At 34.4% G+C, this 26076-nt stretch overlaps 2 protein-coding genes across 7 annotated transcripts in view; one reads left to right on the top strand and one right to left on the bottom strand.

Annotated features, from left to right (window-relative positions):
- The window catches only part of LOC106667909 (limbic system-associated membrane protein), a 400209-nt gene that overhangs the window by 194820 nt on the left and 179313 nt on the right, over positions 1-26076 (bottom strand). For all 6 annotated transcript variants that reach the window (XM_014396178.2, XM_024228913.1, XM_024228912.1 and 3 more), the window contains exon 2: positions 3238-3360. In XM_014396178.2, coding sequence (XP_014251664.1) covers positions 3238-3322 — 85 coding nt within the window. In that variant the 5' untranslated portion in view covers positions 3323-3360. The remainder of the gene's footprint in view (positions 1-3237; positions 3361-26076) is intronic.
- Positions 12006-13234, top strand: LOC106667911 (protein LIFEGUARD 1). Its single transcript, XM_014396180.2, has one exon. It carries the CDS (start codon positions 12341-12343, stop codon positions 13070-13072), a length of 732 nt encoding a protein of 243 aa, XP_014251666.1. The 5' UTR covers positions 12006-12340; the 3' UTR covers positions 13073-13234.

Here is a 26076-nt window from a genome sequence, read left to right as displayed (position 1 = left end):
CCCTCCTCTCCTTAGGATCTTAAATATAAACTATGAAGCATATATTGTCTCTTTGTTCTACATATGTACCTTATAATTTATTATATATATTTTTCTTATAGAAGATTTCTGTTGTATGTTGTCATCTTTGAAACCCTCTACCTGTTTATGATCGGGACGGATTTTTGCGGTAGAAAAGTTTTGTTATATGCGCGTTATTTGCGGGCTGAATCGTGTCATTATGTCAGACATGATGTGAAAAGGAAGGTATTTCCACATTGTCTCTTCGGCTTTTTCCGCGGATTTTAACGACGTATAATTACGATTGTGAGACCAGAAAGTTATGAGCTGGAATATGCAACGGAATTAATGTCCTGCTCTGGGCTTACAGCAGTTAGGCCGCATATAATAGGTCACTACGACGACGGATTTTTTCGGACAACAATTGTACTCTAGACGTAATAATCAATCACACAACGAAAATTTTCTATCTTTTCAGTTGTTTCTAGACTTTAAGGTTTATTATTTTGAAAATTTAACAATACTTAATTGAAATCAGCAATATGCTTGATAATTATGGTCAGCAAGAATTAAAAGCCTAGGCAAGCCCCGGAGGCCATCAATAATGATGAAATTGCCGGAGAGTGATAAACTGCAAGATTTTATTAGCATGCAAATAATTATAAATAGGTTTATTTATTATATTATCGCTTTTAGATACAAGCATTATAATAGGATGCAAATTATTTTGGGATGTCGCGTAATTTCAACTACAATCAGTGCCAATTTCATGACCTAACAAAGAAAAACCTAAGTAAAATCTTATAGCCTTCACCTTGTCCTTCGTAATCCTTGTTCACCCTGAAATAAAATAGAATAAGCAGGAAGATGTTTTAATGTGATTATAAATTAAACCATTCCAACTGGCTTATGGATATAGTAATAAAATTTAACGGAAAAATTGAGAGATAACATAGTTTAGTAATTATGAAATACATAAAAGGTGCAGTATTAATGAAATGAATCCTTGAAAGTAGAAGACATAAAACGTAAACTAAAATGTAAATAAATAAACTTAAACTGGTGTTGTTTGAAATGAAAGGTGTGTCTCTTATCATACATATTAAAAGATGTTTTAAAAATTTATATTTGTTTTTTTACATCACTAATAGCAAAAATCCGCTGATATTTTTTTATTTTTAAAAAATTTGGTTTATTTATTATTAATATTATTTTCGAATTTTTTAAAAAGGTTTTTGAGTTGGCTCCATCCATTGCCATAAGAATTGTAACAATTGTTAAATAAAAAATACAAAAATACAAAAACAAATGAGCTATATGCTATATTTTATTGCCTAAAAAGGTTGATCTGTACCGTAACAATTTTTTGGGAAATAAGTGGTGCCCACTAAAAACAGTGATGTAGACCGCAAACATAAGAATGTTGGCATTGTCATTAGTTCTTCATTCTTCTAGCGATTACGTACTGATATACATATCAATAGTAGAGATGGGGAGTCGGTGGCCGCATAGGTCATAATCCATCGGCCCGACATAATTAGAAATGGGCAGTAAATCAGATTTTGGATCTATAAGTTGGAGATAAACAACGGTAACAACACCTTGCTAAGATGCGTCGCACAAACCAAACAAAACAACCGAACTAATAAGTTCAAACCCATCAGAGGCCATACAGGAGGCGGCGCATATAGGACTTCAGTAATTGTTTTCAGAAATAAAACTTTTTCCAGTTTATCTTTTAATTAATAGAAATAATCACTCGTCCCATCTCTAATATTGTACTGTAGTAGAATAGAATGCTTTACAGAACAAAAAATTAACGTACAAATTTCTAGAAAAGATTTCGTTTTGCAAGCAGGGACCATTACACTTAATTTAGCCGCAGTACTCTAGATAACGTTCCTTAGAGATTTAGAAATTTACCTCACGAATCAAGAGAATATATATACATATATATATGCTCTCTCTCTATAAATATATATATATATATATATATATATATTCTCTATNAGTATATATATATATATTCTCTTGACTGCTATTACATCAAAATATAAAACACATTTATCACTCCCATCTTTATGTCTTTATGCCTAGCTTCCTTACTAAACACGTCATTGTTTTATTCTATTATTATTATTAATATATTATTATCACAAAAAGGTCGAAATTTATTAATTAATAACTACAATTATATGTGCTTATGTGCTTTATAAATATAAATTACACTGATATAAAATGTACGCGTGTCACTCGAACTTTTGAATTATTTAATAGTGCCGTATACCATGATTTATTATAGCTTTCTAAGTTGTTCCAAAATTTTACATATATGACTACGCATTTAATTAAACAACATAATCGAAGGTTTAAGTTTTCATAAATGACTGGGGCTATGAAAGAACTAATTCGGGTCAGAATTGTTAACGCCTCACGCCATTTATACATAAGCCCTTTCATTTAATTAAGTGGTGAAAGTGCTAAGGACACTATCTGTGGCCCAAGTTCATAGAGGAAGTCTTATCATTACAAACGATTGCTCCACATGCCTCGGGAAACAGGGTTTGATTAAAAAATGTCGATTAAATAAAAGCACATCTCTTACTTAATCTTGTGAATAAAAGAAATATTCAATAATATTAAATAATAATATAATAGTAATTATAAATAATAAACAAGCCAGATGTATTGATTATTTTCAGAGCTATTTTGTAGGTTAATTAATGTTTCATATTTTCCAGCTGCTATTATTATTTCCCATTAGTAGTATTATTGTCGTTGCCCTATCTGAAATGCAAAATTTAAACCCGAGTTAAAATTTTCACAAATAAAAACGTAGGTTCAAACTGACCAGTACACAAATAATTTAAAAAATAAATATAAAATAATATGTAATAATATAATAAAAAATATGTATCGCTTTAGAAAGGCAAATAAATGTCAAATGCAAAGCTGTTTTCATCCAACAGCGAATAACTAGTAAAAGTTTTTGTCTAAATGTTTTTCTGTCTTAAGTTTTTCAACAAACGTTTTTATCTATTTTATATTGAGTTGTTGTTTTACTGCTGCGATAAAAAACAAAACTGTGTTTTTAACGGTTGGCGAAGGACAAATGGGAAATAGGTAATATGGCATTAGGATAAATTAGTGTACAAAAGAAAATACAGGAAGGTTATACAATCATGAAAAACTTGTACTTTCGTAGATTTCACTGGGTAAACTGACATATGGACTTACCGACATTGTTGACCTCGCAGGGCAAGACGACCATGTCACCTGTGACTACCCTGTACGTGTGCGCTTTGGATTCGAAAGACGGCATGAACTCCAGCTCGGTACTGGGAAAGATAGCTGCGACTCCTGGAAAATGAAAAAAAAACACGTTATCAACGAGAAACTCCGTTATTGTGATTACCCAGGGTAGGCTGTATTCAGATGGTCATTCACTTGGTAATGTTGGTCATTACAAATGGTGGTATGTCGGATTTACTAATTTGGCAAGAAAAGTTGATGTTTAGTGCAGATCCGTTTTGCCAAAGACATGACCTCGTAAAAAATGTAAATAATACGATCTATATTTTACTACAATATTGGAACCAAAAGCGCTTTACTTGACTATACCTCTTAGTGCAGCTGTTGTATTACTAAAGAAACTTAGTATTTGTATTTGTAACATTTTTGCTAAACTTTACTTTTATCACTATGTATTTTGGCTGGAATAAAATTTATAATTTATTTGCATATATGTAATGCAAATATGTAATCAATTATTTTTATTTTGGCGACTGTTACATTGGTTATTTTGCTTGACATTACTCTGGTAATCAAAGAAGCTACAAAGAAAGTAAACGGTAAGTACATCTAGATCGGGGCTTCCCAAACTGTGGTCCGCCGACCCTAACTAGCGAATTTCGGGAAATGTAATAGTTACAAAAGTAAACGGAGAACGAATAAATAAAATTAAAACTAATAACAATGATTACTGAAATAGAAAGTTTTTATTTAGAAGCAGTATGTGTTCTCCACAGACAAGCTTTAGCTATGAAACAAATTCCAGCTTCTTTTAAGAAAGAATTGGATGAATATGTTCGAATTATTAATTGCATCAAGTTACGGCCGTTGAAGTCAAGACTTTTCACAATATACGGGTTGATACCGGAAGCCTTCATCATTTCTAGCTTCACCATGCAGAAGTTAGGTGGTTGTCTGGTGCGAAAGCACTTTCACGATCACAGTCTTATCTCTGTTGTTGGACCACAATTTCAAATTGGCCAAGTTTTCAGCGATGAGGAATGGCAATGTATACTGTCGTGTTTATAAGATATTAATTAATAGTAAATGAGATGACTCTTTCTCTGCAAGGGGAGAGTATCACATTTTTCGATTCCAATCACAACGTTCACGCCTTCAAAAGAATGATTCAGTTGAGAGGAAAAGATGGATTGGCTTCCTACCTTAAATGATTTTTTAAAAGAAAACAAACTGGAGCTTGCGACCGTTGATTGATCAAATAGGTGAACACCTTCGAAGTTGTGAGATATCTTTTGAGCACTACTTCCCAAAAGTTCAAGATATTGTGCTGCAAAACCATGAATGGGTAGTCAAACCGTTTCCAATTTCGCCAAAGACAACCAGTCTATCTATACAATGTTATATCTATAATGTTTGATAGACGTTACTTCAGACTTCACCTTGAAATATATTTTCGAGTCCGATAGTTAACCCCATTTTTGACTCTGTCTGGAAAACAAAAATTTTCAACCGCTCGTTGAAAAAGAAAAACGTCTTCGTCCGTTTGTCACAACTTACATATCCGAATCTGGATTTTCTACCTATACAGCCACCAAAACTAAATACCAAAGCTGTCTAATACTAAAACCGACATTCGCCTCCAGCTATCAGCAAATTGAACCTAAAATATCCAAATTGTGCAGGCTAAAACCATCTCACTGATCCCATTAAACATTAACGTTCAAAATATTACTTTTGAAATTGGCTGGAGTTTTACATACTCCGTTAGGTTTCGTGTTCCGTTTGACCATTGACCGTTGATAAAAAGTCAGTGTCACGAGCGGGATTCGAACCCACGACCTTTGACTAAATACGCCGCTGCTCTACCACTTGAGATATCGTGACAGCCACGATACCTCATGGTGGAGCATCGGCGTATTTAGCCGAAGGTCGTGGGTTCGAATCCCGCTCGTGATACTGAATTTTTTATCTCAACCAATACCTTACTTAAAGATTAAGTAATTGAAAATTTACATACTGTTGATTCCGACCTGTTCAATTTGATTTTTGTGTTCCGGATTTTGTAAATGTAGTTAATATGTCAATCTAATGTTTGTTATCCTAGCGATCATCACCTAATTAGGAATAGACTGGCTAATGCTAATTTATAAAACTTTAATTTACTACATGTACTAGAAGTATCTAGTTTTAAATACTTAAATGCGAGGGGTCCGCCTAAATTTTGTTCTGTGAAAGGGGTCTGCTGGCTAGGAAGTTAATAAATTAAGGGAATAATTTGTTACAATTAAAAATTATCTAATTAATCTATTATCTATTATAATATTATTTTCTATTATATTTCTCTACATTTTTTATGCCGTTCTCAGGAAAAGAAAAGAAGTGGATTTAAGCAGAGGGAAAGTTGACTGTAATATAGATAAAAAATAAAATTAGAACACGTAATTCGCCAGTCCGTAAATGATTAATTGTTATCATTATTATGTTTATTATGCATCTAACAATTATATTAAAATATTTATGAGATAATGCATGTTGTGAAACAAAAGCGACAGTTGAAGGAATGTATAAAGGAGATTTTATTGGCATTCGCAATCGACATGGGCGCTGCGTCGTCACTTCTTCGCGTAAAGGATAATTTTCGTCATTAATTTCAAGGTTGACATTTTCCCATCCATAATTACGTTGAATGAAACTGTATAGAATCAACAAATTACCATAATACCCTGATTGAAGTCTGACAGCCGGAGGGTTTTGATAAATCGTCCGAGCCCTTAAATAGTAAAAAAAGCGTGATTCTTCCTGATCTTCTGATACGACGGCTCATCGCGAGAAAACGTCGAGCGAACATCCATGATTGATGAAGCCCAAACACTTGACTGTGAATCACCTGCTAATGAATCTCGATTGTGTTCGTTAGCGGCAGCGATTACACGCTTTGATAATCTTTGCAATCGAACTTCTGATTCAAACTAAAAGTCGTTCAATATACAAAACTTCCTTGGAAAAGAATAAGAAAACAGTAGAATCCGTTATACATATGAGAGGAAAAATTTTGAACTTCAAGCATTTGAAATGGCGCAACATCGAGGAAAATAAACGCATAGAAATTAAGCGAGATGTCAAATAATGGGGTACGGCAATACAAAGATCACGGAAAGAGGAATGTATTGGCTACCCTTAGGATAGTCATATATATATTATGCAGGGTGGGCGACCAAGGCCCGAGGGGTTAAATGCCTGGGTAGACTCGTACCCCATCCATAAAAGTTCCGGGACTTGGTCGGCTCACGTGTCCTGTGTAAACCTCTTGGACTTGTTCACAAACCCCAAGATTTTGGACCATTTAATCTCGGGGAGTGATTTGGTGATGTCCTCTCCTTCAAAAGTCTCGAATCTAGACCTAGCGTACCTATCGCACTCTGCGAGGTAGTGCCGTGCCGTTTCTTCTTTTATTTCACAAAAACGGCAAAAGGGGTCTGGTAGAATACCCATTACGAAGAGGTTTCTTCTCAGTGGGCAATGGCCCGTCAGGATACCTATCAGCCTCCTAATTCCCTTCCTTGAGTTAGAGAATAGACATTTCGATTCTACTCGTTTGATCTCCTTAGCAAACTCCTTCGATTGCCTGAGTCACACAAGATTGACGCAAGGTCACCTCATGACCAGAGAACCTTCCCCAGCATGCACAACTTGCGGTGAAGTAATCACCATAAAGCATATGCTGACATCATGTAGAAACTACGGAAACCTTAGGTCAAATATAAGCTTGAAAATAATTGTATCGAAATTATGAAAGATTCCTTATCTAACATCCAAAAGCTGTTCAGCTTTGTTTTCAGGGAGGTGAGGCCTGTCAATGTCCTTTACTCTCCTGACTCATTGACTCATCTTATTCTCTCATTACCTCATTTGAATCGAGATAGCTTTTGACCCATCGTGGTTGTGTGCACAAAAAATGGTGTTGTTACATACGTCATTTTACTATTATGTCATTTTACTCAGAGATCCACACACATGCCTGTAACATTGTCTGTGAAATTCTTGTTGGAATATTATAGAATGATTATTTGGGGATCGTGAGATGCGGTCTTCATTGAGATCATCTTCAGGGCCTAGGATTTATAAACATTGTTTAAATTTTACAAATACATGTACGATGTGAAAACAAAATGAATTTATACAATCCTAGTAATTTTAGATTTAATGAAAGCATTTCTGCTCACTCAAAATGTTTGTTTTCTGTGTAGATGTGTCATTCTTGTGTGTCGAGTTGAGAGTGCACCAGAATGATACATCTACCCAGAAAACAAACACTTTGAGTGAGTACAAATACTTTGATTGAATCTAAAATTTCTAGCATTGTATAAATTTATTTTTATGTCACACCAGACCACACCTCACGATCTCCAAATAATCATTAACTAGCGGTCAGTAAACACCACACATTATAGCATGTTATAGAAATTGGTTAGAATATTATAATACGCTTTATGGCATAGGTAGTTAATAAGATTATGGATATGAACCTTTATTTAAGTTTTGCTTGTCCTTTTCATTTTTATTAAAATAATTAAAATCCTTTGATCTTTCTTCTGAAAAATTGTTCTTCGTGCCAAAGAACTTCAGGCCCGTTATCCCCAGCATTTCCAATTGTAGTTCGATCGTTTTATTCTTTTCTCATTCTTCATGAACTGTTGTTAATTGTTAAATCGAGTTTCTACGGTCACGTAATTTCCACCTGCGTGATCTATGATATGTGAGCCCGGCACCCTTTGTGCACTCTGACACATCACGTAGGTGGGCGATAGGCCGTGGATAATCGCAGGCGATAGAAACGTCAGAATAAGGAGAGGACGAGGCACTGCCGATTTGTTCTGGTATGATTTTTCGGTGTGTTGACCTTCTGAAAAAAGAGGGAAAATCAAAAAGGAATATAATTTTTCAATTCATGCTGTTGGCACTGATGTTGACGCTTCACAAATGGAAACTAACATAATATAATGCATCCATTTCTCTCCGAGGGGGTAGGCTGTGCATTTTATTGCGTTTTTTTTTTGTATTAAACCGTTCATTTATAAACCGGGAGGAAATAAATCCTGCGTAGTCCTTTAGGCCGTGACCAAACGGAATTAAAGGCGGCTTCCCGCGCGGTTTACGTCAATCACGAGACGAGACAACCTCACTTTGGGATAATCCAAGGATTTTGCCAAAGAGTGAGTGAGTGAGAGAGAGCGAGAGAGAGAGAGAGAGAGAGAGAGAGAGAGAGAGAGAGAGAGAGAGAGAGTGAGTATGTTTGTGTAAGTGTTTCAATTCTTAAATGACATGAATTTTAGTTTATTCTCTGGGCTGTGCTTTGAAGTCGTAATATTATCTGGCCGAGAAGGTTGAAGTTTACAAACGTCGAGCCCAAATGATTTATATTACAACTACTCAACTGCTTAACATAAATTCAAAACGTACTGCTTAGAATTTTTGAAATGAAATAAATTTATAATTCAGATGCGAAAACAAACAATATAAATGTTGATTAATTCAAGTTAGATTAGTGAAAAACTGCATTGTTTGGCTAAAAGACCACAATTAAGCCTTTCCTTCGAACAAGTAGGTTGCTACCAAACATTGGGACGGTGTTTTATTGACCCTCGATGGGGGTTGACTCTGGTTGCGTTGGGATCTGATATGTACATTCAAAGACATCCTTAAATTTAAATTTGTAATTCTATCCTATATGTCTATATGTAAGTACATGTTTTTAACAGATTCAAACATTGTAAAACATTGTAAATTAATCAGTTTAATAACTGAAGATTCCTGAGTAAGATGGATCACATAGGATCACCGACTTGAGTGATTTTTTTTCGTAATACTACGTCGATAAATACTAGAACAATATTTTTAGGATCGAGCGTTCTTGCCGTATCTTATATATTTGTAAAGCGTGTTTATTTCTTTGTTATGCATGTATTTCGAGGTTATTGTACATCACTAGATTCCTTGTTTACGGATGTTAAGAAAATAATATGTAAGAATTTATTAAACTAATAAAACCTTACCAAAACGAAAAAAAAAACGCTTTCAGTAAAGCAGTCCACAAAAATTGCTTTAAAAAATTGAATTACGTTTCCTCACCATTTAATCACCATAAATACCATTTTTATAGCTAACAAATGTATATTTTGGGCTAATTGGTTGTGTGCATTTTTAAAATTTTACAATGTTCCACTTAAAAATCCATTACACCAATCTCGTGCGGATGATGTTGTCAACCTCCAGCAATCGAGAGAAGGGAATCGATCAGACGTTCGATTCATTAATCGATATAAGTAAACAGGCGTATGGTATGGAAAAAAGGATACTAGGAAGAGGGGTATCATAAGGTTGTTGTGTTTCCCCAGGTTTTATTGATTTTGGACGCATTCACTGACTAATTTTGATGTGATTCTTTTACATGCTAATGCTTTAATTTTTTAATTTTTAAATTGAACGTGTTGTTAATCACCATAAATACCATTTTTATAGCTAAAAATAGATATCTTTGGACTAATTAGTCGTGGGAATTCTTAAAAATTTACAGTGGTTTGTTTTCGACTTAAAAATCCATTACACCAATCTCATGCGGACGATGCTGTCGACCTTCGGCAATAAGACGTTCGATTCCTTAATCGATATAAGTAAGCAGGCGTGCTTAACCAACTTCGGTTAACGGTTAAGAATGCGGTCTTGAAATGATATAGCAATGGCGAGCGCCAGAAAGAGAGAGAGAAAGAGTTAACATACAGTGAAATAAATTGAGTTTGTACAAATTATACAAAATATAAAAATAATAATACCAATAAAAAGAATTTAGGGAAAAATAGTAGGAATACAGAATACTCTGTCTTGTTCGATCATGATCACAGACACTTAAAATTTGAGAAAAGGAAGGAAACAAGAAATATTTCTTTTTCGCGCGTTTCAATTCACATTTTTAACAAAAGTATAATTTTTTATTACTTTTATTTCAACCCTTCTATCCTCGAAGTAATGAATCGATGTAAAAAATTAAAAGAAAAGGAAAACTTCATTCCGCCCACAAAATCTTACCTAAAACGTAAACTGATCTTACTTAAATTATTTAAACTAACGATAAAAGATAATATGCGTTTTAAGAAAAGAAAGCGGGCATCGGGAAGGTTCAGATTTCAGGAAGCAGAGGAAACAGACAGGTGACCAGACGGGTGTCTTCCATTGAAGGTGTCCTGGATATCCATTATGCACACATCTCACGAACCAAGACATAGGCAATGGATAAGTTTATGCGTTTCGTAAAAGAACAAACGATCCAAGAGCCAGGCTGCTGGTCTACTATTCCCATTTCAAACATTTCTTCAGTGTGGCCAGGAGTGCGGTCAGTCTTAATCGTATTGGGGTAATGACTTCAGAGCTTCGCCGACCAGAAAGTGTTCAGGCGTCAGTACAAGTTACAAAATGTCGGGGACGAATTAGCGGTTGTAAACGGTCAGTAGTCCTGTGTGAGTTGGTATTCCATCGAATTCACAGCAGAGAGGCTGCTGGCAATTGAAGCTCCAGTCAACCGTACCCGTAGACGTCGATTATGCAAGATGCAATAATTTTTTAAAATTTTATTATATCCTTGTTTTTACGAGGATTTACAACAGCAGAGGTCACATCAACCTCCGGAGACTCGGTTGAAAAACGCCCATTTGTGCGTACTCGAATTAAGGACCGCTGAGATTTGAACAGGGGTCACGACTGATGTGAATCACCTTGTCAACGCTCAATTGGGGCCACCAATGGAAAGCTCAGAATTTAAATAAATATTATTTATTTAATCATCTGTACGTTTTAGTTTAATCAGCTTAGAACACATTTCTACGCTATTTTAAATTAAAATAAGAATGGAGGATGGCAGCTGCTTCATCACCTTGTGAGAAGAAAATAATTTCCTTTTTCATGAAGATCAATCTTATATGTTTAAAAATCGTTAAAATACCGTGAACAGTTTTTCTTTTCGTGTAAAATTAAGCTTTCTGCAAAAGATTCACGAATTGATATTTAGAGTAGTCGGGACAATGTATAGATTCATGGACGGCGTTTTTCTAATGGTTGTCTTTGTCAACGAGATACGTTCAAAATCATGCCATTTTTAATATTTATTTTTGGTAAACTTTTAATATTAGTTTTTTTTTAATATTTATTTTTGGTATCAGCCGATTGCCAGAGCCACTTGCAACATCAAGTCATGATACAGTCCTCTACTGCAGAGATCACCTCAATAGAACAGGAGCTTATTATCTTAGAGTATCCTACCACATTTCCCATTACGTTTTTTATAGCACTTAGCATCTTCTTTCGTTTCTCTTCGTAGAGTGGACATAGAATGATTGTATGTTTCAATGTATCAATCCTACCACACGTGCACTTATCTTGTACTTGGTTTATCTTTTTTAAATAATATTTACAGACACCGTGATTGGACTTAAGCCTCACCATCAACCTGCACGTCTCTTTTTTAAGGTTGATCGTTGCAAACCAGGGTGTTTTTAAAATGGCAGGAAACATATTTTTATACAGCAGGCCCTTACCACACTCACTGTATTGATTCTGCCAACTATTCATGCCTCTCGCCTTGGTCATGGTATGGTAATCTGATATTAAATAATGTTGGTTCTCTGTTTGATTTTCTCGCTAACAAATCCGCTTTTTCATTTCCATAAATTCCACAGTGAATTTATTTCAATTCAAAACAAGAAGAGTTTTATTTCTTTATTTCTTCTCATTTCGACAATTAAGTTCCTTATTTGTTGTAATATGGAATTGTTTAATTTTTTTGCATTGACTGTTTTAATCGCCTCCAACGAACTTTTGGAATCCATTATTACTGTTGATTTATCGGAAGTATTTGAGCGGGCATAAAGTAGTTTTAGATAGTTATAAACCACAAGACAAACAAGAACCAAGAAGCCAAGAACCACATGGTTTTATTTTTTACATCATGTGTATGATTCTTTGTACTTTTACATTCAACAAAAGATAACATTTTTTATTATTACCAAGTTATTTATTATTATCAAATAAAATAATAAAAATGATGCTGGAAGGGTCAGTGACGACCGAGTCAGAATCTCAGCCGGAGGATAGAATTGAAAGAAGAAAGCTTATTTCAAGAATATACACGATCGTCATAGTTCAACTGATTCTCTGTCTAGTGATAGTCTTTGCGGTGAACATCAACGCAAACGTCCGGGAATTGTTGTACGACAAGCTATGGATCGGATACATATTCTGCATAGCCGGCATTTGCTTTTACATTCCGCTTATCTGCTTTGAAAGTGTCAGGAGGTTGTTCCCGGTGAACTGGATCCTACTAATCAGCATGACTCTGTGCTACTCAATTTTCGGCGCGATTCTCTGCGTCTTGCACGAGCTGTACGTTGTTTTCTTCTCGATCTTGGGGACGATGTGGATACTAGTGGTAATGACGATTTTCGCCAGGTGCACGAAAATCGACTTCGCACGACCTTTCGTCGGGATGTCTTTCTGCGTCAGCTTCGTCGCTTTCCTCCTCCTTGGACTGATAGTCAATGTGATATCAATATCCGTGCCCATCCCACTCATACATCTCCTCTTCTCGGGCGTAGTCGTTATAACTCTCTCCTCTTACATCGTCTTCGTCACTCAGCTCATCGCCGGAGGGAAAATGTGCGAAATCAAACCGAACGAAACCGTATTCGGGGTCGTCATTCTTTACACGACTGTTGTTCAGATATTTATGCACGTTCTTAACATTGTGGGCGCCTGCTTTGGAGAAAACGGTTAACATGAACGTAGACTCTTTCCTGTTATGTACATAAAAGTATTTGAAAAAATGGGATTTGAGAAGGACTCGCGTTTTTATGTATTTTGACGTAAATTTTGTAAAAAACAAAATGCATCTCTAAATAAAGAAAACTATCTATTATTATATTCAGTGCAAAATAAATGATGGTTTTTAATATGATCAGATGTTTTAATTACTGAAAGTGTAAATCTATGACGTAAGTGTAAGATGTGTTAAAACGTACACATGCAAGATGTTTAAATTTTTTAGAATCAAACTTTTATTATTAAATATTCTTTTTTATTAAGTCTATTCTGATATATGGTGTTGTAAATGAAAAAAAAAATCATTATTTGACATAATTTTCATGAATTAAAACGAATGACTGTTAAAAAATCACTCCTTAAGGCAATTTTTTAAAATACAATTTAGACAAATATAGAGTTTTTCTATAGAAAAGGTGATCCTCCAACGTAAGGAACGTCTTGACATTTCGGCCTATTTTATTTTGTGCATGTGGTAGATTAGACCTTTGGGCACGGGTAATTGTGCCCCCAGTGCTTTGTGCGTCAATTTACATTTTCTAGGGATCTATTTACATACTACAAAGGGTGTTTCGCAACTTAGGCAACGAAGCTTAACCGTTTGTCTATCGCTGAAAAGTAACTTGCTACGACTTAAACTAACACTAAGCCCTTTTAACTTTGTACTAATGTATGAATATTTGACGAAAACCTTCTTTCAAATAACACAACGCTGCGCTGTTAAGTACCAATGAAAAATTTTCTTTGTTTTCAAAAGTTATAAAACAATAAATATCATCATCATTCATCTGAATTAGTTTATTACCAGCTTATCAACTTTTATCTGAATCCAATAGATATAATAAATAAACTAAAAATTGACTACAATGTATAATTTAACACAAATGGACATTAAGTAACAATTGCAACATTACGTCTAATTCACTAGTTTTCGTGGTCCGCTTGGCCAATTAATATCTTTAAATTAATTAAGGTTGTTAGTTGAGTTAAGAAAGTCGTGTCACGAGCGGGATTCGAACCCACGATCTTCGGCTAGATACGCCGCTGCTCTACCACTTGAGCTATCGTTATCCACTAGGACACTAACTTCCCATCTCAACCCCACCTTTTACTGTCATACGTCTAGTTTATACATCATCAGTCATCAGAATTAATTTATTACCAGCTTATCAACTTTTATCTGAATCCAATAGGTGTAATAAGTAAACTAAAAAATGACAATAATGTATAATTTAACACAAATAGACATTAAGTAACAATTCCGCACAGAATGATATTTTAAATTCTGCTTTGTCATTTTTACTTTTTGTGGCTAATAAAATTTAATTGTTTTTTGGGCTTTGATGGCTAAGCTTAGATATATGAGAGAAAATACAAGTAAAGCAACTTATTAAAGAAAATGACAAATGTAAACTTCTATATTTTTGATAATAATACACAATATTTGTAGGTATATATTTTCCAAGAAAGCGAATTAACGAAATCGCCATTTAAAATACTGCACTCCTTAACTTATTTTTACCAAATCGCCATTCCAATGAACTTACATGTAGAAATAACATTAACGTTAGATATTACTATTCAATATGTAATGTATAATATGTATTGCAATTAATATTGTAACATCTTTATTTGTTTAAAAAAATTGAAAAGTAAGAGATATTTTGGGGGAATAATATACAAATGGCCGATTAATGCAGATTAAATTACTGATCGATGGTCACTGAAAAAAGTAATTAGCACAGAACGGTTTACATTGCATTAGTTTTTAATACTTCCTAGTATGATATAAACAGAAACCGGGATTTAGGGTTCTTTAGATGCAAAAAAAAACATTATTTCTGGGCAAAATAACGCTTAATATTAACTAATAATTTTTCAATTAATTAATCTTTATGCATGGTATTGGTTGAGATAAAAATGTCCCACCTCAATCCCACCTTTCGAATTTTTCCTCCTTTTTGCCATTTTTCAAATGTCGTGTAATCTATTCGATGCTCGGCGAATTGTCGTGAAGATAGACTTCATTTTACTTATTAAATTCATTAAATCCTAGATGTTTCATCAGTGTTTACCAACATCCCAATAGACACAGCACTGAACATTATTAAAGATAAATGGCCCAACATAACACCACACACAACTCTATAAAAGAACACGTTCATTACAATGATCCGACACTGCTGTGTTAACGGATAGTTTACATACGACAATCTATTTTACAAACAACTGTTTGGTATAGCCATGGGTAGCAACCTAGACCCGATACTGGCAGACATAATCATGAAACATCTACTAAATACAGTCATACCACAACTTCCCTTCACATTACCCTTCCTCACTAAATAGGTAGATGATATATTGACAGCTGTTCTCACAGATCAAATTCAAACTACATTAGATACATTTAATAGCTTTCACCCACGCCTACAATTTACACATGAAATCGAAAACAACAAAAAAATACCATTTTTAGATACACTCGTAATAAAACAACCAGATGGCACATTAATCACAGATTGGTATCAAAAACCAACAAACACAGATCGCTACCTCAACTTTACATCTCACCATCCCCTTCATACAATAATAAACACGGCCAAAGGGTTACTTCACAGAATGATTGCCTTAAGCCATGAATCTTTCCACCGCAAAAACATAAAGATATACAAACAGATTCTCCATAACAACCTCTACCCTAAACACATAATTAACAGAATAATCAACAATTACAACTCAACACTAACACCATAAACTATTACTAATGATACTACATTAAATCTATCGAATACAAACAAACCAGGATACATTTCCAAACCAGTTATCCAAGGCCTATCACATAAATTAAACACATTTTTCTTGTCCGATAACTTCAAAATTGCTTTCAAAAATTATAAAACAATTCAAACACTTTTTTCCAAAATTAAAGATCCACACCAATAACAAATAAATTTGACGTAATCTACAAGATCAACTGTTTAAACTGTCAGGCAACTTACATTGGTCTTACATCCCAATATCTGGACAAGACAGTAAAGCAACATATCTATGATTGCCAAAAACCTAAGCAAAATCCTACAGCACTCCCTATCCACCATCTAGAACACCAAAACAATTTCGACTTCAAAAATCCAAAAGTATTACACACAGAACAAAACAAACATAAACGTAATTTCTTAGAAATGGTTTATATCAACAGAGAAACACAGCATCAATTACAGAACCGATACATGTAAACTCAGTCGCAGCTACGTCAATATCATTAATCAAATTTAATACAGATAACATACCTATATCATCACATTACATTCCACACATCAATTATTTTTCACATAGTCTAATTTCCCAACAATTTAGCTTTCCTTTTCCTATTTTATCCCTTTCTATATAATCCTGAAAGGATAATCTGGCCGAACCATTACCAACACATTTTTTCCCTTCGTCGGCTCTTTTCACCTCAAAGAAGCAGACGCCTTATACAAAAATGTCTTTTCTATACCGACATCCTTCCCCACTCCTTCAAAATCCAACGTATATAAACACAAAATCTCACTGGCACTCTCGACACGACACGCAAGAATGGCACAATTACACAGAAGACAAACACTTTGAGTGAGTAGAAATACTTTGTTTGAATATAAAATATATTTTGCATTGTATAAATTCACTTTTCCACATCCAAAATGTAATTGTAATATGTAAACAATGTTTGTGAATCCAGGCCCTGAAGATGATCTCAATAAAGATCGAAACGATGGCACGATAAAGAATATGTTTTTCTGAAACCCACATCACATCAGACCGCATCTCACGATTTCTAAATAAATATTATTAAATTCATTAGAGTTCGTGGTCCGATTGACTGAATAACGTTTTTCAATTAATTTATCTTTATGTATAGTATTGGTTGAGATAAAACGGAGGGAAGTTAGTGTCCGAGTGGATCGGAATCACGATAGCTCAAGTGGTAAAGGAGCGGCGTGTTTAGCCGAGGGTCGTGGGTTCGAATCCGCTTGTGACACTGACTTTTTTTTATCTCAACCAATACCATACATAAAATTGAAAGAAGTTATTTGGTCAATCGGACCACGAAATATAATGGAGCTATTAACTATATTTCCCAGTCGGACCACGAACTCTAAGAAATTAAATAATAATGTTAACTCAATTAAGTAATTTAAGTAAAGAAGAGATGGATCCAGATGAGGTCAAAAGAAATTTGGATCCATCTCTTCTGTATTTAACGTTCAATTTATTCCCTTAATCCGGCATTTTTTTAATTTGGCTACCCACTAAATCGTCACGGGCTGTTAAAGACGTCTTTATGCTCTTACCGGTAATTCATATTTTTTAATAACACAGGCTACTTTCTTTAACCCTTAATTAGTACTCCTGTGAGTAATAATTTCACAACAATACCCATTCAGGAGAGTTTAAATCGATTTGGATTTAAGGCGTTGCAAAGTTTCTATTCTTTTCATTTGCATTGTATATAATCACTAATTTGGTATAAGTATTTAGATAAGAAAGTAACATTTTCTGCTGAAATAATAGCAATTATTCAAATTTATTTGACGGTTGAAATTTTGAAATCACATTATAATTGAAAAATAATGGCGTCTGGTCAACAAGTCCGTTTCTGAATATCTGGCCTATATTTGTTTTTCAAGTGTATTATTACTCAGGCATAGTAGATTTTTGTCTGATGTATTGCCATTTTAAATAAACGGGCTCTCCTTCCAAGAATAAGGGATGTATGTGTGGAAATCAGGGAAGGGAAGCTGTTCTGTTTACACTGGATTTGCAATTCAGCCTTGAGGCGAACGATGTGATAGATAGCCTTAGAGACATACAATATTCATCAGGGCGGAGACACTCGACATCCGATTCTAATTATTACTAGTCGCCAATTGTTGGCTATCTTTCCTAGAAACCTTTCCGATAAGAAATCAACTTGGGTGAATCGACGGTTTATTTCCGTCGAAATTGCAAGTTTCAATCAAGGAAAGTCGAGCCTAATGATTAATTGACGAACAACAAATAGTACGAACGATAAAAAGGAACCTCTAACAACACGTGTTGCTCTTATATGTTGTAAGCTAACCTAAAGAGATAAATATTTTTCAAATACACACATGTAAGATACTGTTAAACTTTATCTATGGAACTATAAACACACTTTTATAACTAATAATGCACAAATTGGATCATAATTATCAATTTCTGTTGGCGAGATGTGTACTTCTGTGATTCGGCTGGGTGCTTAAGCCGGGAACACACGCAAATCCAAAGTCCATTTTTCCATAAAATTGCATTACCCCAGTGCACATCTGTCCGATGCTATGCTACCCTACTCTACGCTCTGCGATCCCCACTGTCCAGATTTTCGTCGGGTCGCATCGAGTACAGTCGAACACAAAAGAACCGGACACTCATATTTTTATTCAAACTACATGTATTATTGTCGTTACATTAATTACAACATACTTATTTTAATATAAACCAAATTAACCGAGATTAAAAATTTATTAGTTTTTATTTTAAAAAAATAATCTTAATGGTTTGGTAGAAAATTGAACCAAACACCGGAATACCATCTTGTGATATAATGAATTTAACTAACAATTTATTACACGGTTTTGCTCATAAAATTTAACTAACAATTTATTTCATGGTTTTGCTCATACAATTACACCATTTTCGTCGAGTAGCGCCAGAACAGGACACTCATATTTTTTGTAGTTTATTTCAAACTATGCATATGTAATTTTGTCGTTATAGTAATTACACCATTCATATTTTAATATAAACCAAATTAAACGTGATCAAAAATTCATGAGTTTTTATAAAAATTATTTAATTATGATGGTCGGGCAGAAAATTTTATCAAAACACCGGAATAACTTTATTTAAAACAATTAAATTTAACTAACAATTTATTAAATGGTTGTGCTCATAAAATTTAATTAACTATTTATTACAAGGTTTTGCTCAAAATAGTGCATTAAGAACAAAAGAGGCGTTGCGATTGTGATAATGATTATTGTGATACACGCTGTGTGACTGCAAGTGGCGTGAGCTTGACGTCATATCGATGTGCACACTCTACCAAAACGTGGCAAGTCATTGGGTAGCATCGGGTAGTGTCGCATGGCATAGCATCGGGTAAGTGTGTTCCCGGCTTCTTCAGAAAAGAAATTTAGATGAACCTGTGCCCGTTTAACTACCAATATTGTAGTTCTCAATGTATGTGGTGATCAAACGAAGTTTATTAGTTGAATTGGAAGTCCTAAAAATACATAATCAGTATATAATGCAAAATTTCAAGGAAATACCAGTAGGTGTATACAATCAAAAAGGAAAACGAACAGCAGTCTAAGTTTATTCGAATGTTCTAATCATGCTAATGTTCAATTTAATCATGGCCTTCTGCTATTTGTACTAAAACCCAGAGGAGTTTATTAAGATTCGCAATTTAATTTTCCTCCTTTAATGTTTATGGATGACTTTGTCGACGACGGTTCTATCTATTTTGATTTATATTCAGAAACCACTTTACGTGGAGACATTCCAATTTATTGTTAATGTTCCAATTATGAAATTTTATAGAGACTCGGAAACATTTGTCGGCGGTTCAATTAACGTTGATTATCCAGGTAAGCGTATTTTAGCGGAGTAATCGGGGTATGCATGTAGACGAACTAATTGCATATTTAATTGGTTACCCAGGATAAACTAAATGTGATGACAGAAACACGCAGCAATGCTAGCAAAGGATGAGAGGCGAGCACAAATTTATTTTATGTCGCTGCACAAATGTTCACCACAATGTAAATCCTATAAGAATAAAACTCGGTGAAAAAATGTTTTCATCTCAGAATGCGGAAAGTCGTATTACGGAAAAAATTCTACACCGGTTTATAGCTTCGCTGTAACTTATCACTGGACTATTCCTGGGGAAGAAAAACGAAGCACCAAAGCCAACACATTTCATCCGTAAAATTAATGGGTTTTGTTGAAAGGGATTATTTAATGAAAAAATCTCAAACGAGATCAATAAAGAATGTCGGAGTCTGCGGTAAATGTGCAATGAAATGTTGCGGAAAACCATTTAAAAGTTTGCCTTATTTGTCTTGAGACGTATCACCAGAATCCAGTGTGGCCCAAGCGAAGGAAGTGAAAAAAATAAACCAAGAATTATAAAGGGATTAGATACTGTGGGGTTGTGGGAGGGCAGTTTTCTTGAATTATTCAGTTTCGCCAGCGATGGTCGGAGGTGGAGTTGTGTTTCCCCAGATCTAATTTCCAGAGGAACCCGTTAGTTTAATGTAGTGTTCTCTAATTCTATATCTCCAGGGGCGGGTCCCGGGGTGTTAGCAGCTGCGGGAGGTAGGGTGCCCTGAAATTGGCTAATTTATAGGCGTCATTTCCCCTCTTTTCGCCAAAGCATCGCTTCGCAAATCGCCCACGTCATTAGTGGCCGTTCCCGCAGACCCGCCAACCTTCTTTCCTCGGTGGAAATTTAGATTTTCGACAACGAGCCAAGCCTATGACAACACTAAAATATGTCTTTGAGGGAAGATGTCTGGCGTAGAAATAAAAAAAAAAAGGTGTTTTTTCTTTGATAGCAAAACAATCATTTTGTGTGCTACGCCTAATTCATTCGTATTAAAATCAACCGAAGATGAAATGTTAAGTTTTCTATTAGATATTATCTCTGTTAACCACTCAAATGATTTTTTCTTTTTTAATTAACGTCTTAAGAGTAAAATTGTTTGCTTTGAAGGAATAATTTACTTATTTTAATATTGACTGAGTTTGTTAAAACTAATACAATACGACTAGTAAGTAATTCCTTTTTAAATAGAACGTAAATGTTAAATTTACTCTAAAAACTTGGTTTCTTTCTGTAAACTACCAATTCGTTGTATATATGCCATCGCATGTAACACAATGGAAAACAAATAATTAATCTTTTTATGTAAGTTTTTCGCCATGAGCGGGATTCGAACCCACGACCTTCGGCTAAATACGCAGCTGTTCTACCACGAGTGGATCGAAGTCGCGATAGTCCAAGTGGAAAGCTGCGTATTTAGCCGAAAGTCGTGGGTTCGAATCCCGCTCGTGACACTGACTTTTTATCTCAACCAATACCTTACATAAAGATTAATTAATTGAAAAAAATAGTTTTTATATCCATCAAGAAACTTGCAATAATTATGTGTACAGACAGAGGTCCGGCTGTTGATATTTTTTTGAAACCTTTACATCAGCTAAACATGTGCGATTTAATAAATAATTTCTACTTTACCTTTTTCAAGCATCTTTGAGTCGATATTGGCTAAAACGATTATATTTTAAAGAATCAAGCGAGAAACTATCTGACCATGGTAATATTGACAAGTATATTTTCTTTACATTTCTTCGAACTGGGAATCAATTTATTGCGCAAAATAACATAAGAAATAAAAATGGAATAATATGCCAATATTAAAATGGCTATAATTTTATCCTAAATAGAGACGAATCAGACCATCCTTACATCAACGGATTAGTGTCACCCCTGGTTTTCTCAAAAACTATTCAACCTAAAGAAAGTTGTACAGAATACTTTTTGTATAAGGAGTTGCCTTCGAAACAACCATTTACGATTTATTTTTATTGGTTATCTAAATTAATCTAGGTATCTACTTCAAAATTAGAAATAAAAGTTTGAAAGTGACATTGTGCTTAATCAAATCGAATAGCTAAAGACAACAATATTTTTGACATAAAACAATAATGTAAGTTTTTGCGTTCTTTCTTAACTAATTTAACAATATTGTAATTGTTACAATGCTTGAAAACCAGTTTACTTTTTTTTCTGGGTCGAGTACTTTTTGAGAAAACCAGGAATGACACTAATCCATTGATACCCTTTATACGTATAAATATATCAATTTTTGTAAACCTTGTAAAGCCTTTTCTTTTCTGTGTTGTACTCAATGAGAAAACTCCAATAAGAGAAAAAAGGTGCCGTCATCATTTGTTTTAGAATCATTATCGGATCGCCTGATTGCCGACGGTCGCAAAGGTAAAATAGTCTGTAATTTTGTTCTCCTGAATTGTTAAAGCGGCCGTATCCAAAACAGAAAACCGTTCAAGAAGGATATTTATTTTTGTTACACAACAAACAAATTTCCTACGTGGGAGAAAAAGAAAACGAGATTTGACGTCTGTTTCTTTCGTTTTACCCGGAATCCTGATGCGTCGAATTTATTCTGAAGAATGAGGTCCCACTAATAAAGGTAGAGTTACCATGTGTGGACCCAAGAACAGGGAAATCGTTTTTCAAACAGGATCGAGAAAACGATTCTCAGCTTAGAAAGTGGTCGAGTATGTTGTTTATTTCCTTTATTATGTCCAATTCATTTGTTCACATTTTCCTAGGCAATGCATCATACACAATGGTTTCCTTACATTGAAGAACATAAAAAACAGTTTTAAACTATTTTATAGTTTTCTCCATTTTAAATAAGTTTTATTTTTAAATTGATTTTTCTACACAATTGCTAATAACTTAATTGTAAAATTAAGACGAAGACGTATGAATCATTAAAATACTAGTTGTATAACGGTTTGCGATGTTACTACTACATTTCAGACGTATGTGTAATAGGTTCCGCACTATTTTTTAAATATTGTTTATCTATGTTTCTAAAATTTTCTCCATTACTAGCTTTATGTTTCCTACCGCCTCTACTCTTTATTTATTTTTCTCATTTTTCTTTCTTTTTTTATTATTTTATTATGTTTTGCTTTTTTCATGTTTTATGAATTGCTTCGAGTTTCTCTCACGCTATACACATATCATTCACTTCTTAATCACACACACACACACACACACACACACACACACACACACACACACACACACACACACACACACACACACACACGCACGCACGCACGCACGCGCGCACACACACACACACACACACACACACATTCTATTTCACACTCACTCGCTCTGTCTCTTTCCTTCAAGCTATCGTCTTTCCATTTCCATCTTCCACATATACTCTTTCTTTTTAACTTTCTTCTCTCTCATTTTCTCTACCTTTCTTTCAGTTTCTGTTAAATATTTTCGCTATCTTCTTTTATTCTTACTTTTCTTTCATCTCACTTTTTCTGTTATACACATATCTCACTCTCACTCGTTCTCTCTCACTCTCTCTCTTCCTCTCCCTCTCATTCTTCCTCCCCCTAGGATCTCCATCACCCTCTCACAATTACTGTTTTCTTTCTCTTTCTTTCTTTTTATCTTACTCGTCATTTCAATCTCTCAACTAGTTTTTCTTACGAATAATTCATCAGCATTGGTAATGTACTTACTATACACATGCCCCTACTTTATATTAGTTAGAAAATATCATACTGACAATAAAAATGATCTTCTAAACATATTCTATCGATTCTCGATGTTTTCCCTTAATATTTATGATTTATTACTTGTTAGCACGTTCACAAAAAATTGTGGTGACGAACTTGATTACTTATCGTACATCATTATGTAATGTTATTATCACAATAATTTTTTGAGTTATGGGTAATAAATTTAACTTAAATTCATCGCCTATAAAATACCTTAATTATTCATCAATACAGTCAGAAGAACTAATTGTTTAATTAGACATTTATAATAGAACGTTATAAAATTGTATAAGGATAAATTATTTTTCCCTCAACTTTTCTCGTCTTTGTAATGAAATTTAGGTGATTTACAATGACCTATTTTCACCATAAAATCATAATTTGACAACATTTTACATGCATATAGTCTGAGGGTCGAAAAGTCGTGGATTACGATGTCAATCATGTGCGCTATGCGCTGTCTTCCTTGAAGGACTGAAAACTGACTGGTTTTTAACTTACTTTTTAATTCTTCCTAAAAAAACTTCAAATTTATCGTTGGTGCAGATATTTTCAAAGAGTGGGATGATTCATGAGGTAAATATGTCCATTGTCGAAATCCGAATATAAACTAGATGCAAACAAGTCTGAATATTTGAGATGTTTTAAAGCCCACGTGCCCTTTACAGAGGAGTGCGTATTGAATACACGTTTGTTAAAGTTACGTCGGGCTAATCTGGCCGAAACGGAATAATTAGCCAGGTGCCTGCCCTATGAGTTAACTCCTTCCAAACATAAACAACGCTCGCTTAGCTTTCGGATAATCTCCCCAGTTCCACGTCGTCTCGTTAATGGCGAGATCACGGAGAAAACACAAGTTTGCCATTTTGGAAATTGTATTAATTAGAAAACACGACTTTTGAGATAGTGTGATGCCAACTGTCAAAGCACAGCTCAATAAAATATACAGGGTGAGTTTAACTTTGGCCCTCGATATTTTTTTCCTTCTTTTTTGTTTATGGGAGCGTTTTTGGGAAATATCCCGAAATTTTTATGCTTTGTCTCGTTTCTTAGTACAAGAAATGGCCCTTTAATGAGCAACACCCAGAGCGTCCTCGTAATCCATGTTATTTGACGAATTTGTACCGAATTTTTCATTCGGTACTATGAAAAAATAATTTAACATCGATTAAAATGATTTTAAAAAAATAGTTGGTTAAGCAAGTTGGAGAAGTTTCGCTTAGCCGCAAAAACGTGTTCGGCCAAGGATTTTTGCAAATAACTTGAGAACGGTTGTTTCAAATTCAAACCTGTTTGGATCGTTAGATTTAGAAAAACTTTAAGAAAGTTTACATTGATAAGTATTTACTATTTCTCATGGTCCGCTTGACCAATTAATATCTTTCAATTAATTAAGGTTTTTAGTTGAGATAAAAAAATCAGTGTCACGAGCGGGATTCAAACCCACGACCGCTAGTAATTGCAAAAAGGAGGGAAAATTTTTCGATAGCTCAGGTGGTAGAGAAGCGGCGTATCTAGCCGAAGGTCGTGGGTTCGAATCCCGTTCATACACTGACTTTTTTATTTCAAATTAAAAACCTTAATTAATTGATGAGTATCTTACCATTTGAAATAATTGTTCTTATCGGTATCCAGTTATCCTTGCGAGTTCGATCAAAACTTTTTATATGTAAGATATTGACTTGTTTTATGTAGAAAATATTTTTTATTCTTTGTTTCAATTTGCACCCAATTTACGATAGCACATAAAGATAAATTAATTTGAAAAAATGCAGAAAGCCAGACTTTTTCATTTGGTTTTCTTTCCTCCCCACATTTTCCTTTTTGCCAAATTGGAAAAGCCGAGCATTGAACGAGTCGTGAGACGGTTCACCGGCCCCGAGGAAATTTTTCCTTTTTTCGGCTAAATTTAATCACCTTGTATAACCATTCGAAAAATGGAAGTGTCGAAAAAACCTGAATTGAGAAAACGATTTGATGAGATCCTTGGCACGGTTTCGCCCGAGGACACAAGTAGTTACAAAAGTGAAAAATTACACTCATAAAATTGTACGTGCAAAAGGCGGACAAACAGAGCAAAATTGTTTTTCCTTTCGTTGTCAGTAATGAAAAAATGTAAACCAAATGTCGTTTTAGTATCTTGGTTGTGCCAAATGAAAGTTTAGACGAAAATCCCGCTCGTTCCTAACGAATTCCGTCGGCTGAAGTATATATAACCTGTATATCAGCAAAGTGCAGAGTTGCAAGTCAAATCCCAGCTTATCCCGCACAATTCATTTGACTTAATTAGGAAAAGCTCTACCCTTAGATCTTAGCTCGGAACTACCAACATCTATGCAATGTTCCGTGTCTCTTAGTTATTATAAACTTAGACGTACGTCGCAACTAACGGTAAGAAGAACGTCTGAAGCTTATTTCAAGGTGTTTACGTTTTTCTTTGCGTTAATTAGAAACGGTTGTGCACATGAAGCTAGAAAATAGATGTTTTAATCAAAATTGCATATTTAAATATAAAGTAGCAAAATTATTAAACATACTTTGATTTGA

Source organism: Cimex lectularius, unplaced genomic scaffold (assembly GCF_000648675.2).
Source record: "Cimex lectularius strain Harlan isolate CLEC.00 unplaced genomic scaffold, Clec_2.1 scaffold219, whole genome shotgun sequence".
Lineage (NCBI taxonomy): Eukaryota > Metazoa > Arthropoda > Insecta > Hemiptera > Cimicidae > Cimex > Cimex lectularius.
This window is presented reverse-complemented; position numbering and strand designations above follow the sequence as displayed.